Source organism: Pristis pectinata, chromosome 23 (genome assembly GCF_009764475.1).
Source record: "Pristis pectinata isolate sPriPec2 chromosome 23, sPriPec2.1.pri, whole genome shotgun sequence".
NCBI classification, from domain to species: Eukaryota; Metazoa; Chordata; class Chondrichthyes; order Rhinopristiformes; family Pristidae; genus Pristis; species Pristis pectinata.
In genome coordinates, this window is record NC_067427.1 from 31412508 (window position 1) to 31426162 (window position 13655).

A 13655-nucleotide genomic window follows, 5' to 3' on the forward strand; every position below is an offset into this window, starting at 1 on the left:
TGAGGTACCAGTGTAGCTTGCTTGCTTATTACGACACAGAAGAAAACATTCAGCCCATCGGGATCATGCTGGCTCCCAGCAGAGCAATCAGATCAGTGCCATTCCTCCTCTCTTTTATTTCCCCGTGGCCCTGTGACCTATTCTTTGCCACAACTTCCTTTTGATTCTTTTCTGCTACTTACCACACATTAGTTAACAAATCCATTAATCCCGAGTTTCAAATTAACATTTGACTCGGCATCAATAGTTGTGGATAATGTTCCAAATTCCTATTGTTGCCTTTGTGTAAAAGTGTTTTTTCACTCATGAGACACCACATTTAACCAGTGGCCTCTGGTGCTAGTCACCCCCACCAATTGAAATCACTGCTCCAGCAACCATATCGGCTTCCCCTTAGTACCATGTGGAGTTTGATCAAATCGTAATGATCTAACTTTCAGAGGAAAAACCCTAGTTTATGTAATCTTTCTTTGTAATTTAACCCTTTAAGTCCAAATATCATTCTGGTAAGTCTACTTTGCATTCTTCAAGGCCAATATATATTTCCTAGGGTGTAGTGCCCACAACTACCTGCAGTAAAACTAATCAGGGGTTTATATTTTCAGTGGTATAACTTCTACACCCTTTCACTTCCGATCTCCATCCAGCAGTTCATTTGTCATGACACTTCAGCCATGTACAGTGACCCCTAAAATCTCTTTGGACCTCCATTATTTCTAGCTATTCACCATTCAGAAAATTCTCTGTTCTTAAGTCCAGTGGATGAGCTCACATTTCCAGTTTTGCTTTTTCTTATTCTTGACAATGTACACCAACATGTCCATCTACATGCATTGCTGCCTACTTGTATGTCATTGACAAACATGAATATATATGGTCTTCAAACCCATCATTATCATTTCTAAATATGTGTAGCTTATCGCCAGCCTGAATATCTGCTTGTTGCCCGTGGCGCTGTCTCTTGCCACTCAGCCAATTTGCTCACAACATCACCACCAAATTCATAACTTTTCACCTTGGCAATTTGTTTACTGCAGGGCACTTCAATGAATTCCTCTGAAGGCCTACAGAAAAAGTCAATCAGGTTGGCTAGCTCTGGTCTGTGAGGCAGTAGCTCTACTAGTGCATAGTGGCTCAGTTAGTTCGCATGTTCTTCCTGTTAATGCATAGGTTTTCTCCAGGTGCTCAAGTTTCCTCCCATATCCCAAAGAATGAAAAATATGAGGTAGTAAAATTGTAATTGGTTCCAATTTCTGTACCTTCTTGTATTATGAAATTGTTTTTTTAATCAAATCAGGTCTCGCCAAACCCTGACTCGGTGATAATGAAGGTTCACTACGAGTATACAGTGGCAACGAGAGTGGAACCTGGCACATCCTATACCGATCTTCTAAACATCATCAAATCCAAACTAGGCCACCAGTCAGGACGGATGCAATTAAGGTGTGAGGGAAGGGGAGAATACACTGAACAATTTTAACACTGACTTTCCTTTTGTGCTCAGTACCTCTGTTTGTGAAGCCCAAGATCAAATATTCTGATGCAGTTAATTTCTCTAATTCTTTTCATTCTATTATTTCCCTCTAAATATCGCTGGAGTCAATCTTTCTTTAATCCTCACTTTGTCCAAACAATGACAAAAGAACTGAATTTCGGGGATTGAGTGAGTGTGACTGACAGCGTTTGGTCAAGTGTGGCACCACAGAACAGTTGGTAAATTTGGAGTCAGTAGGAATTCACGGGAAAACCATCACTGGCAGAAGTTATACCCAGCTCAAAAAAAAGGATGATTATGAATGTTGAACGTGTCAACTTAGCCCCAAAACATTGAAGCAGGAGTTGCTCAAAGCAGTGCCCTAGACCCATCCACTTTCAGCTGCTACATCAATCCCCTCTCCTCCGTCAGGAAGTCAGAATGCTCAGTGGTGATTGCAAAGTGTTATATACAACTCACAAAATAGTGAAGGCATCCATGCCTTCATACATCTAGATCTTTACAACATTCAGGCATGGAGTGGTAGGTGTCAAGTACCATTTGTGCCAGACAAGTGGCTAGTGATAACCCTGTCCAGCAGAGAGAATGTAATCACTTGCTCTTATCACTCAACAGCATTATTACCATTGTCAAATTCACATCAACATTCTGGGATATAGGTTACAGGGAAAATTAGTGGGGAATGCGATTGCTTTGTATGCCCGCATAGACCCGATGGGCCAAAATGGCCTCCTTTGTGTTGTAAGGAGTCATCATTGACCAGAAACTTAACTAGACCAGCCTCGGTGGCTACAAGGGCAGATCCAGAGGCTAGGTATCCTAAGGCAAGTAACTCCCCTCTTGGCTCACCAGAATCTTTCCACAAACCAAAAGGCACCAGTCAGGAGTGCGATGAAGTAGCCTCCACATATCTGGATGAGTGCAATTCCAAAACCTGTCAATAACCTCGACACCAACCAGGGCAAGGCAGCCCACTTGTAAAATTCCTCCTCCATTGGTCCTACAGTCTGTACAATCTACTAAATGCACCACTTCCAATTGCCAACACCTCTCAAACCTTTAATCTCTGTCACCTACAACAAGGGGAGCTGGTATATGGGGACACCACATGCATTTCCTCCCACATCCCAAAGACATGCAGGTTGGTGGTTTAATTGGCCACTGTAAATTGCCCCTGGTGGGTAGGTTAGTGGTGGCAGGCACAGTAGAGTAGCAGTTAGTGTAACGCTATTACAGCACCAGTGACCTGGGTTCAATTCCGGCCGCTGTCTGTAAGGAGTTTGTACGTTCTCCCTGTGTCTGCGTGGGTTTCCTCCAGGTGCTCCGGTTTCCTCCCACATTCCAAAGACGTACGGGTTAGGAAGTTGTGGGCATGCTATGTTGGCGCCGGAAGCGTGGCGACACCTGCGGGCTGCCCCCAGAAGACTCTACACAAAAGATGCATTTCACTGTGTGTTTCGATGTACATGTGACTGATAAAGAGATCTTAATCTTAGAATCTGTGGGGAGTTGATGAGAATGTGAGGAGAACAAACTAAATCAGTTTAATGTAGAATTAGTGTAAATGGGTGGCTCAAACGCCATCTATAAATTTTCACAGCATATGTCAGTGATAATAAATCTGATTCTGATCGATGGTTGGCGAGGGCCTGTTTCCATGCTGTATGTTTCTATGACTCAGAGTCATACAGCACAGAAACAGGCCCGCCAGCCTACCGGATTCCCATCTAAGGTAGTCCCTTTTGTCACTATTTGGCCCATATCCCTCTAAGCCATGTACCTACAGTAGCATGCAAAAGTTTGGGCAGCCCTGGTCAAAATTTCTGTTACTGTGAATAGCTGAGCGAGTAAAAGATGACCTGATTTCCAAAAGGCATAAAGTTAAAGATGACACATTTCTTTAATATTTTAAGCAAGATTACTTTTGTACTTCCATCTTTTACAGTTTCAAAATAACAAAAAAGGAAAAGGGCCTGAAGCAAAAGTTTGGGCACCCTGCATGGTCAGTACTTAGGCAAGTATCACAGCTTGTAAATGCTTTCTGCAGTCAGCATAAAGAGTCTTTCAGTTCTTGTTTGGGGGATCTTTTTCCCATTCTTCCTTGCGAAAGGCTTCTAGTTCTGTGAGATTCTTGGGCCGCCTTGCATGCACTGCTCCTTTGAGGTCTATCCACAGATTTTCAATAATGTTTAGGTCGGGGAACTGTGAGGGCCATGGCAAAACCTTCAGCCTGTGCCTCCTGATGTCGTCCATTGTGGATTTTGAGGTGTGTTTAGGATCATTATCCTTTTGTAGAAGCCATCCTCTTTTCATCTTCAGCTTTTTTACAGACGGTGTGATGTTTGCTTCCAGAATTTGCTGGTATTTAATTGAATTCATTCTTCTCTCTACCAGTGAAATGTTCCCGTGCCACTGGCTGCAACACAAGCCCAAAGCATGATCGATCCAGCCCCGTGCTTAACAGTTGGAGAGGTGTTCTTTTCATGAAATTCTGCACCCTTTTTTCTCCAAACATACCTTTGCTCATTGCAGCCAAAAAGTTCTATTTTAACTTCATTAGTCCACAGGACTTGTTTCCAAAATGCATCCGGCTTGTTTAGATGTTTCTTTGCAAACTTCTGACACTGAATTTTGTGGTGAGGATGCAGGAAAGTTTGGAGTAAAAAGGGTGCAGAATTTCATGAAAAGAGCACCTCTCCAACTGTTAAGCACGGGGCTGGATCGATCATGCTTTGGGCTTGTGTTGCAGCCAGTGGCACAGGGAACATTTCACTGGTAGAGGGAAGAATGAATTCAATTAAATACCAGCAAATTCTGGAAGCAAACATCACACCGTCTGTAAAAAAAAAGCTGAAGATGAAAAGAGGATGGCTTCTACAACAGGATAACGATCCTAAACACACCTCAAAATCTACAATCTCAAGAGGCACAAGCTGAAGGTTTTGCCATGGCCCTCACAGTCCCCCAACCTAAACATAGTCGAAAATCTGTGGGGAGACCTCAAAAGAGCAGAGCATGCAAGACGGCCCAAGAATCTCACAGAACCAGAAGCCTTTTGCAAGGAAGAATGGGCGAAAATCCCCCAAACAAGAATTGAAGGACTCTTAGCTGGCTACAGAAAGCGTTTACAAGCTGTGATACTTGCCAAGGGGGGTGTTACTAAGTACTGACCATGCAGGGTGCCCAAACTTTTACTTCAGGCCCTTTTCCTTTTTTGTTATTTTGAAACTGTAAAAGATGGAAATAAAAAAGTAATCTTGCTTAAAATATTAAAGAAATGTGTCATCTTTAACTTTATGCCTTTTGGAAATCAGGTCATCTTTTACTCGTTCAGCTATTCACAGTAACAGAAATTTTGACCAGGGCTGCCCAAACTTTTGAATGCCACTGTATCCATGTACCTGTCCATGGACTCTAAGGAGAATTTTTTGATGAAGTAACAAGGAAGGTTGTTGAAGGATATGTGGTGGTTACTGGCTACATAGATTTTAAGATGGTGTTTCATGAAACACCACATAAAGGCTGGTTAATAAAGCTGAGGCTTATGGAATAGGAGGGTCAGTCTCAGCTTGAACAAAGTTTTACCTTAAGGACAGAAAACATTAAGTTGTGGTAAATGATAAAAAAAAAACTGCAGATGCTGGAAATCTGGAATAATGACAGAAAATGCTGGAAACGCTCAGTAGGTCAGGCAGCATCTTTGGAAACTAGAGTTAATTTTCAAGTCCATCAGAAGTGCGAAAGATGCTGCCTTACCTGCTGAGTGTATTCAGCATTTTCTGTTTTTATCTTAAGTTGTAGTAAATGGTTGTTTTTCAGAGTTAAGTATGGTAGATAATAACGTTTCTTCAGTTATCAGCGGTGGACCACTGTTTTCTTAATAGATATAAATTACATGAATATCAGAATATAGATTAAAATTTCAGAATTTGGTGATGGCCTCACATTTAAGATAGGACAAACAGTGAGGTTGATAGGAATCAACTGCACCAGGTCAAATGGCAGACTATGGTAGATGGTATTCAGTACTGAGAAGTGTGAGGTGATGCATTTGGCAGAAGCGATGGGAAGGTACAACATTCAATCTAATGGCACAATTCTAAAAAGTATGCCTGAAAAGAGGGACTTGAGGGTTCATAGATCTTGAAGATGACAGGACATATGTCAATAATGGTTCACCAGACTGGTTTCAGGAACGGTGGGTTTGTCATGAGGGGAGAGACTGAGTAGACTAGGGCTATATTCTCTAGAGGCCATTTCATTAAAACTTTCAAAATTTTTATAGGACTTGACGGGCTGGACATAGGGAGGATGCTTCCCCTGGCTGAACGTAGGATCGAGGGTCTCAGAATGAGTGATGGGTTGGTTAGGACTAAAATGAGGAGAACATTCTTCACTGAGGATGGTGAATCTTTGGAATTCTCTACCCTGGAGAGCCTTGGGGACACAGTCTTTGAGTTCATTCAAAACAGAGATTGATAGATTTCTAGATATTAAGGGTATCAAAGGCTATGGGGAGAGTGAAGGACTTAATTCTGAAGGAGAAGATCAGCCATAATCTTGACAAATGAAGGAGCAGGCTCAAAGGGCCAGATGGGCTACTCCTGTTCATAATTCTTATGAGAAAATGGTTAGCAAAGCATGTTTGATCTTGGGCTTCACAAACAGAGGTACTGAGCACAAAAGGAAAGTCACAGTGAATCTTTATGAAGCCGTAGTTATGCCACAGCTAGAGTATTGTGTCCAATTTAGTCAGCACATTTCAGGAAGAATGTACAGATACTAGAGAGACTGCAGAGCAAATTTGCCGTTGGGATTCCAGTGTTGAGGGATCTCAGTTACGAGGTCAAGTTGGAGAAGCTGGGAATCTCCTTGGAAAAGAGGAGGCTGAAAGGAGATTTGATACAGGTAGACAAGGTTTAGGTAAGATAGGCAAAGAAAAGTTGTTCTTCCAGCTGATGTCACAAGGAATTGAGGACAGGGATTAAACTTGTGGGCAGGAGATGTGGGAAAATGCAGAGAACTTGTTAAAACAGTGAGTGGCGATGACCTGGAACTTGTTGCTGATGAGGGTGGTGAAAGCAGAGACCAACAATGATTTCAAAAGGAAATTGGATCAGCATGAAGGAAAAAAAACTTGCAGGAGAGAGAGGGGGAGGGAATGACACCCTTCCTTGTGATTATGACATCGTAATCCCCATACACTTGTCCTGCTTTGCAAATATGGTGTCATTCCTCTGTTATAGACTGCCCAACCTAGCTTACCTTAGAGTATCATGGGAGTACCTTCATTACAAGGACTGCAGTGGCTAAGAAGAAAGCACATTACTGCCTTTCAAGAGCCATTAGGGATGGCTAGTAAATACTGGCCTCACCAGTGATGTCTACATCCTACGTGTCATTAACTTTGTCTAACACTTGCTCTCTTTCGTTCTGATCATCACATCCACTTCTTTCCCAGTTACAAAGACGAGGAGAAACAAGAGCTGGCACCCATCAGAGGAGAGGCAGACCTTGAAAAGATGTGGAATCAGATTGTTGAAAGACATATTACTGTCTGGTGCAAGGTAAGAATGTGAAGTTAATTCTGGTTTGATACAAATGATATTCTGCAGACAAGCAAAGTTTGCTTGGGCTATGCATTTAAGAGGTGATAACAAATGACCAAACAAAATGATAAAGACAGAAAGTGAAAGTAAATTATCAATAAATATGAACAATAAGTGGTATTTTCTAAAACTATGTAAGAAAAAGAGGCTGGCAAAAAAATTTGGCCTGTTGAGGCAAATGCAGGAGATATTATTTGGGCAAATAAAGACATAGTTGTGGCTTTGAACAAGCTTTGTATCATGGCAGAAAGAGGTGAACTAAGGGCTTAATAACAGTGAGGAATGTAAACTTCATTAATATTGCTAAAGGGAAGCAATTGGGAAGTTGAGTGAATGAGAGCTGGGCAAACCTCTTACGCCTGCTAGACCACATCCCAGGGTTCTAAACAAAAAGGTGGCTGCAGAGATGGTGAATGCCTTCAGATGTTTGGTGATGACCTTTCAACATACTTGTAGCAGTCTCAGCAGACTGAAGAGCTGAAAATATAATACTGCTATATAAAAAAGAAGGGAGAAAAATCCATCATGAAAGATATTATCACAGGGCACTTAGAAAATAAAACCATCCCAATTGCCCAATCATATTATGTTATAAAGATCATGTTGAACACTTTATTTTGAGGATATAACCAGCAAGATATACAATGGGGTACAAGTGGATGTTGAATATTTGATTTTATAAAAGTAATTTGATGAGGTACCACACAAAAGATTGTTACACAAAATAAGTGGTTGGGAGTAATAATACGCTTACCTACAGTATACTCAGACTAGAGTACCCATGGTATTATGGTGGTTAGTATTGAAAGAATACCAAAGGCAAGTGTGGGCACCTTACAGACAGAGACAGAGAATTTATAACTGGGAATAAGGAAATGACAGAGTTCTTTAGATCGTTGAATTGTTCCTGTGAATTGGTGGAGACCCAATGCTCATTGAGACCTATGCCCATTGTTATATACATTAATGATCTGGTTATGAATGTAGAGATATACATAATTGGTAAGTTTGTAGATGACACAGAAATTGACAGTGTTATTCGTAATGAGGAGGGTAGACTTCAGCTACTTAACAATACTGATAAGTTGGTAAGTTGGCAGATAGAATTTAATCCTAAAAAGTGAGAAGTATTGCATTTTGGGAGGACCAATAAAGCCAGGACATACACAATGTATGGTAGGGTCCCAGGATGTACTGAGGAACAGGGGGACCTTGGTAATATATGTCCAAGGATCCCTTAAGCTATAGGACAGGTGGATTAAGAAGGCATGTGCGATACTTGCCTTCATTAGAAAGGGCACAGAATACAAGAGCAGGGAGGTTATAGTATAAGTATATAAAATAAGTTAGGCCAGAGCTGGAGTATTATGTGTCGTTCTGGTTGCCACATGATAAGAAGGATCTGATTGCACTGGAGAGGGTGCAGAGGAGATTTGCCAGGATATTGCCTGGGATGAAATGTTCAGCTTAGAGGAGAGACCAGATAGGCAGGGTTTGTTTTCCTTCGACTGGAAAAAGCTGATAGGGGACCAGATTGAGGTTAAAAAAAGATTATGAAAGGCATGGACAGTAGGAAGAGACTTTTCCCCTTAGCAGAGATGTCTGTAACGGAAGGGTGTGGCTTTAAGGAAGGGGTAGGAGATTTAGAGGGGACTTGAGGAAGAGTTTTTTTCATTCAATGCAGTGCACTCACTGCAGCGCACATTCACTGCAGCGCACATTCACTGCAGCACACACTGCAGTTCACACTTGCTGCAGCACGCACTCACTGCAGCACACAGTGCAGAAGACATTAACTACGGTGCAAACTCATTGGGATACACAGTATAGCACACACCTTCAGTGCAGATACTGACTCTGCAGCTCATATTATTGCCTTATACTTGATTGCGACTGCAGGTTCACACTTACTGCAGTTCATATTCTGGCTTTTCTAACTTAGATCCTTTATTAGTCTGCAGACCCTTTGGCTGGCCGCCAGGTGCTCTATAAAACCCTGGCCCTTTACAACTACAGTGGACAAGGTCCTGAGGATATGGAGTTTAATGAGGGCGATGTCATTGATGTGTTATCTGAAGGTAAAATGTAATCTGTCTTAATCTGCCATTGGCATCTAACGCATCATATTTTAAACAAATGTGGTCTACCAAGGACCCCTCCCATCAAGACAACCACATTCCCCCACATACACATTTATACCTCAATCATCCTTTCTTGATCGCTGCAGTGTCCAGAAGGACAATAATTGACCTTTGTGCTTACCCCCCAACACTCATGAGGTGACATTTGTTAGAACAATAAATATCAGGTTACCAACAGCCATGTGAGTTAAGTCATACACTAAATCATCTTCTGCATAAGTAAAAGGTGTAGGCAGCAAAGGAGAGATTCAGACTGCCCAGCACATTGTGAAGAATTTCCTTCTCCACTTCCCTATATGAGTCCTGTCTTGTGGGACCAGTGAAATAGCTCGAAGCTCTCGGAACATTTCAGATTGTTTCATGCATACAAAATTAATAAATACAGCTTCCCTCCCCTGTAAACGCAGCGCTTTGTATATCAGTAAACTACTACTGCCCTACAATCCATCCCACCAATACAATCCACCGACATGCCCATCAACAGAGAGGATAGCTGGTGAGTAAGGCCTTCCACCAGTAATATGTCATTCCTGATCCAAGGATTATTCTGTCAATATTCCCCCACTCTCGTGAATGCAGCTCCTCTCATTAATAGAGTAGTTCTATCATTCCAAATCAAATAATTTCCCATAATCTTCATCAAAACAATCCCTCCCTCATTAATACAGCTTCTTCCCCCAAGGACAAAGGCTCTTCCTCCAGCAGAGTAAGTTCTCAATCAGTAGGGTCCACAGCATACACGTCAATCAGCAAACCAACATCACCACCAGTGCAGCCACCCCCACCACCCCATCACTGCAGCATGTCCCCCCTTCCTCCCTGCCAGTGCAGCCTCTCCCCTGGCAAACTGGCAACACACCCTTGATATCAATACAGCCCATCCCGTCAATACAGCAGCCCATCCTCACCTGTAGTATAACCCCAATTTACCCTGTCAGTGTAGCAATTCCCTTGTCATTATAAACCTTCCAGCCTCACCATAAATACATCTGCGTCTCATCAACACAACCTCTCAATGCAGCCCATTCCCATTTGAGAGTTCCCCCATCCACCCTGTCAACACAGCTCTTCCACATCAGCACAGCTGCTTTCCTATCAATACAACCCTTCTCCTGTCAGTACTCTCCTATTGGTACAACCCTGCCTGACAACGTGGTCTTTCAGCTTAATTTAAGACCTTCCCCAATCAGTCTCATAGCACAGAACTGGGCCCATTCAGCCGTCCTGGTCCATGCCGACCATGATACCTATCTATGCTAATCCCATTTGCCTGCATTAGGCCTATATCCCTCTGTGCCTTTCCTGCTCAAATACCTGTCCAGGCAACATTGTGGTTGTATTTGCTTTCACTACCTCCTCTGGCAGCTCATTCCTGATATTTATAACACACCGTGTGGAAAAACTCACCCCTCACACCTTTGCCCTTTTGTTCTAGACTCTCCTGCCCTGGAAAAAGTTTCTGGCCATCTATGCTCCATAATTTTATACCCCACCATCCCTGCCCATACAACTCCAGTCCATCAATGATAGACCATCCTTTTTTGTTTACACGAATGCCATCCTCCCTGTCAAATGCTCACACTGTCTTTCAGTGCTTTTTTGTCAGTGGACTCCACCCTCTCTGTAAAAACAATTCTTCCCTGTAACTATAAACCTCAACATCTCTATCTTTTTGGGATCTGGGTGTTGTTGCCAAGGCCAGCATATTTTGCCCACCCCTAATTGTCCTTGAGAGGATGGTGGTGAGTTGATACTGTAAGTCCTGATGAAGGTACTCTCCCACAGAGCTGTTAGGGAGTGGCAACAGCTCCATGGCAGCACTTTCACCAGGACCCAATGACAATAAAGGACCAGCAGTATAGATTCAGAGAGTAAAACAGCACAGAAACAGGCCCTTTGGTCCAATTTGTCCATGCAAACCTAGATGCCTATCTAAGCTAATCCCGTTTGCCTGTGTTTGGCCCATATCCCTCTAAGCCTTTACTACTCATGTTTCCAAGTTTGAATGGTGTATGACTTAGAACAGATTCATGGTTGTGCTGCTAATATGGTCCCACTAATACAGCCCTCAACCTCCCCATCAATGCAATTTCTGCCCTGTCAATATAGAATCCCACCATCCTTGCCCTTCCCCATTAATCCAGTCTCCTTCCACGACGGCCCTTCCTCCATCAGTAGAAACTACAACCCCTCTCTCAATACATATTCTCTTTCTATCCAGCCCACCCCATAAATACATCCTGTCCCCCATTAACACAGAACCTCTGCTGTCAATAGTCCCCCTTTAATAGTACCCCTTTAATAGGGTATCAGTGAAACCCTGACATATCGTGCCTACCCTCCCCTTCTGAATAGCTGACAATACAACACATCAAATTCTCTTTCAAGAAGCCTTTTCTTACTTTAATCTGTTTCCTTGCAGTGAATGAAGAGTGGCTGGAGGGACATTCCAATGGGAATATCGGCATTTTCCCTAGGTGTTTTGTAGGACCACAGAAGCTGGAAACCACTGACTCCAAGAAACCATCTTGTTCTGAAGTTACCAACTGCACACAAACAGGGGCTTCTAGGAAGGTGTATTTTGTAGAGGGGTGCCGTGAGTGATAGACAGATACTATGAACAAAACACTTGGGAACCCTATGAGGTGGGAGAGGGAGGTCTAACCGGTTACTGGCGGAGGTGGTGGGTTCTACTCTGTTTCGGAAGGGATGTATGTTTGACCTCAGGGAGGAGATGAGGCTGGCCTATATGAAACACAATCTCCAGTGGAGGGAGGGGAAATCCTAGGTCTCTGGGTGAAGTTGGGATTTGATCGATCTCTGGAGGACTGAAGGCCTCTGATCTAAGAGTGGTGGTGGGGTGGGGCGGGGTGTGGAGGTTGGTTTATTTGTCCTCTGGGAGAGCAGAGCTTGATCATTCTCTGTGGAGGAGAGGAATCCTTGGGTTGAGCTGGGGAATTGCTTTTGGGGTCAGTGGAGGTTTGGTTGGTCTGTGGGAAGGGTCCGTTCAGTCTCTTAGGGAGAGTGGGGTAGGGTTGCTGAACAATCCCAGGGATATCATTCTCCTTCCCCGAGAAACAATATGGGTGTCATAGAGGGCATGCAGCAACGATCCACTAGACTGGTTTCAGGGGTATTGGGGTTGCTTATTAGGAAATATTGTATTCTCTAGAGTTTAGAAGAATAGGAGATCTCATTGAAACTTTAAAAACTGATTAAAGGGTTTGATAGTCCAGAAGCAGAAAGGATATTTCTCCTGTCAGAGGAGTCTAGGACAAGGGGCCCAGTTTGTGAATAAAGGTTAGGTTTAGAATTGAGATGAGGAGAACTTCTTTCACTCAGAGGTGGTGAACCTTTGAAATTCTGTATCCCATTCAAAACATGGATAGATTTCCGGGCATTAAGGTAAGCAAGGGATATGGGAATAAAGTAGGAAACTGACACTGAGGTGGAAGATCAGCATGGTCTTGATGAATAGTGGAGTAGGCACGAAGGGCTGGATCACCTATTTTTTTAAATGTTCTTATGCATTGCAAGGGGAAGGAAGATCTCTTTGGGAGATGGAGTTCTCAAATATTTCTGCTATTAAAGAGTTTGGGTCTTCATGCTTTCCCTCTCAAATTTGGATTATACTTGTTAAAACATTTTTCATTGAGTGAAATGTTTGTGTTCCATTGATATATTTTTTAAATCAATAACTTACAATCCTTTAACTACTTGTTAGACAATGAAAATAAATCTTAGGATGAAGCCTTATCCTTACCAGACTATTATTTTACAATTCAACTTGCTTTTGGATTAACTTGGTCAAAAGGACATCTTACATTGGGGATAAGAATTGTCCTCCAACAATTACTGCTTTTTACTTGAGAAGGAATAACCAACAACCGTTAAATCATTTACTGATTCATTTGAAGAAAACAACCATATATTTAGAATATACTTTCTCATTAATAGAATATAAGTTTTAACCAAGTAAGTTACAGTACTTTATCCCAGATTTTGACTGACTTGGTTAAAGCAACTGCTTGTATTGAGATGAAGCTTTTTGTTTGCGATCCAAGGGAAAGTGGGAAGTTAGTTTAAAAGCTGGCTCACTGGAATAAAGTGGAGGGTAATGGTCAAGGGCACCTTTCATAAAGAGAGTGCTTCAAATATTAGGAGCAGTGTAGGAGACAAGCCCTCTAAGGACTGAATGCAATGTGGAAAGAGCACCCGTGGCTTAAGGGGCTATGTGGAATACAGGGGGTCATGGGTTTAGGTGCAGGATGTGAGATAGGGACCCTGTGAATAGTGGAGCAGCGCGGGGGACAAGGGGCCCTGTGAGAGGGTCCATTGCAGGAGACGGAGCGTCATGGGGTTAGCCGCAGCGCAGTACACAGAGGAGAGGGGGACCCGGTGGATTTAAGG

General features: G+C 42.7%; 1 protein-coding gene across 2 annotated transcripts in view; it reads left to right on the forward strand.

Moving 5' to 3' along the window:
• Window positions 1-12995, forward strand: part of LOC127581960 (NADPH oxidase activator 1-like) — a 40801-nt gene extending 27806 nt beyond the window's left edge. For both annotated transcript variants that reach the window (XM_052036758.1, XM_052036757.1), the window contains 4 exons: window positions 1298-1443; window positions 6957-7062; window positions 9059-9182; window positions 11668-12995. In XM_052036758.1, the coding sequence (XP_051892718.1) occupies window positions 1298-1443; window positions 6957-7062; window positions 9059-9182; window positions 11668-11849 (558 nt within the window). In that variant the 3' untranslated portion in view covers window positions 11850-12995. The remainder of the gene's footprint in view (window positions 1-1297; window positions 1444-6956; window positions 7063-9058; window positions 9183-11667) is intronic.
• The last annotated feature ends 660 nt before the right edge of the window (window positions 12996-13655 follow it).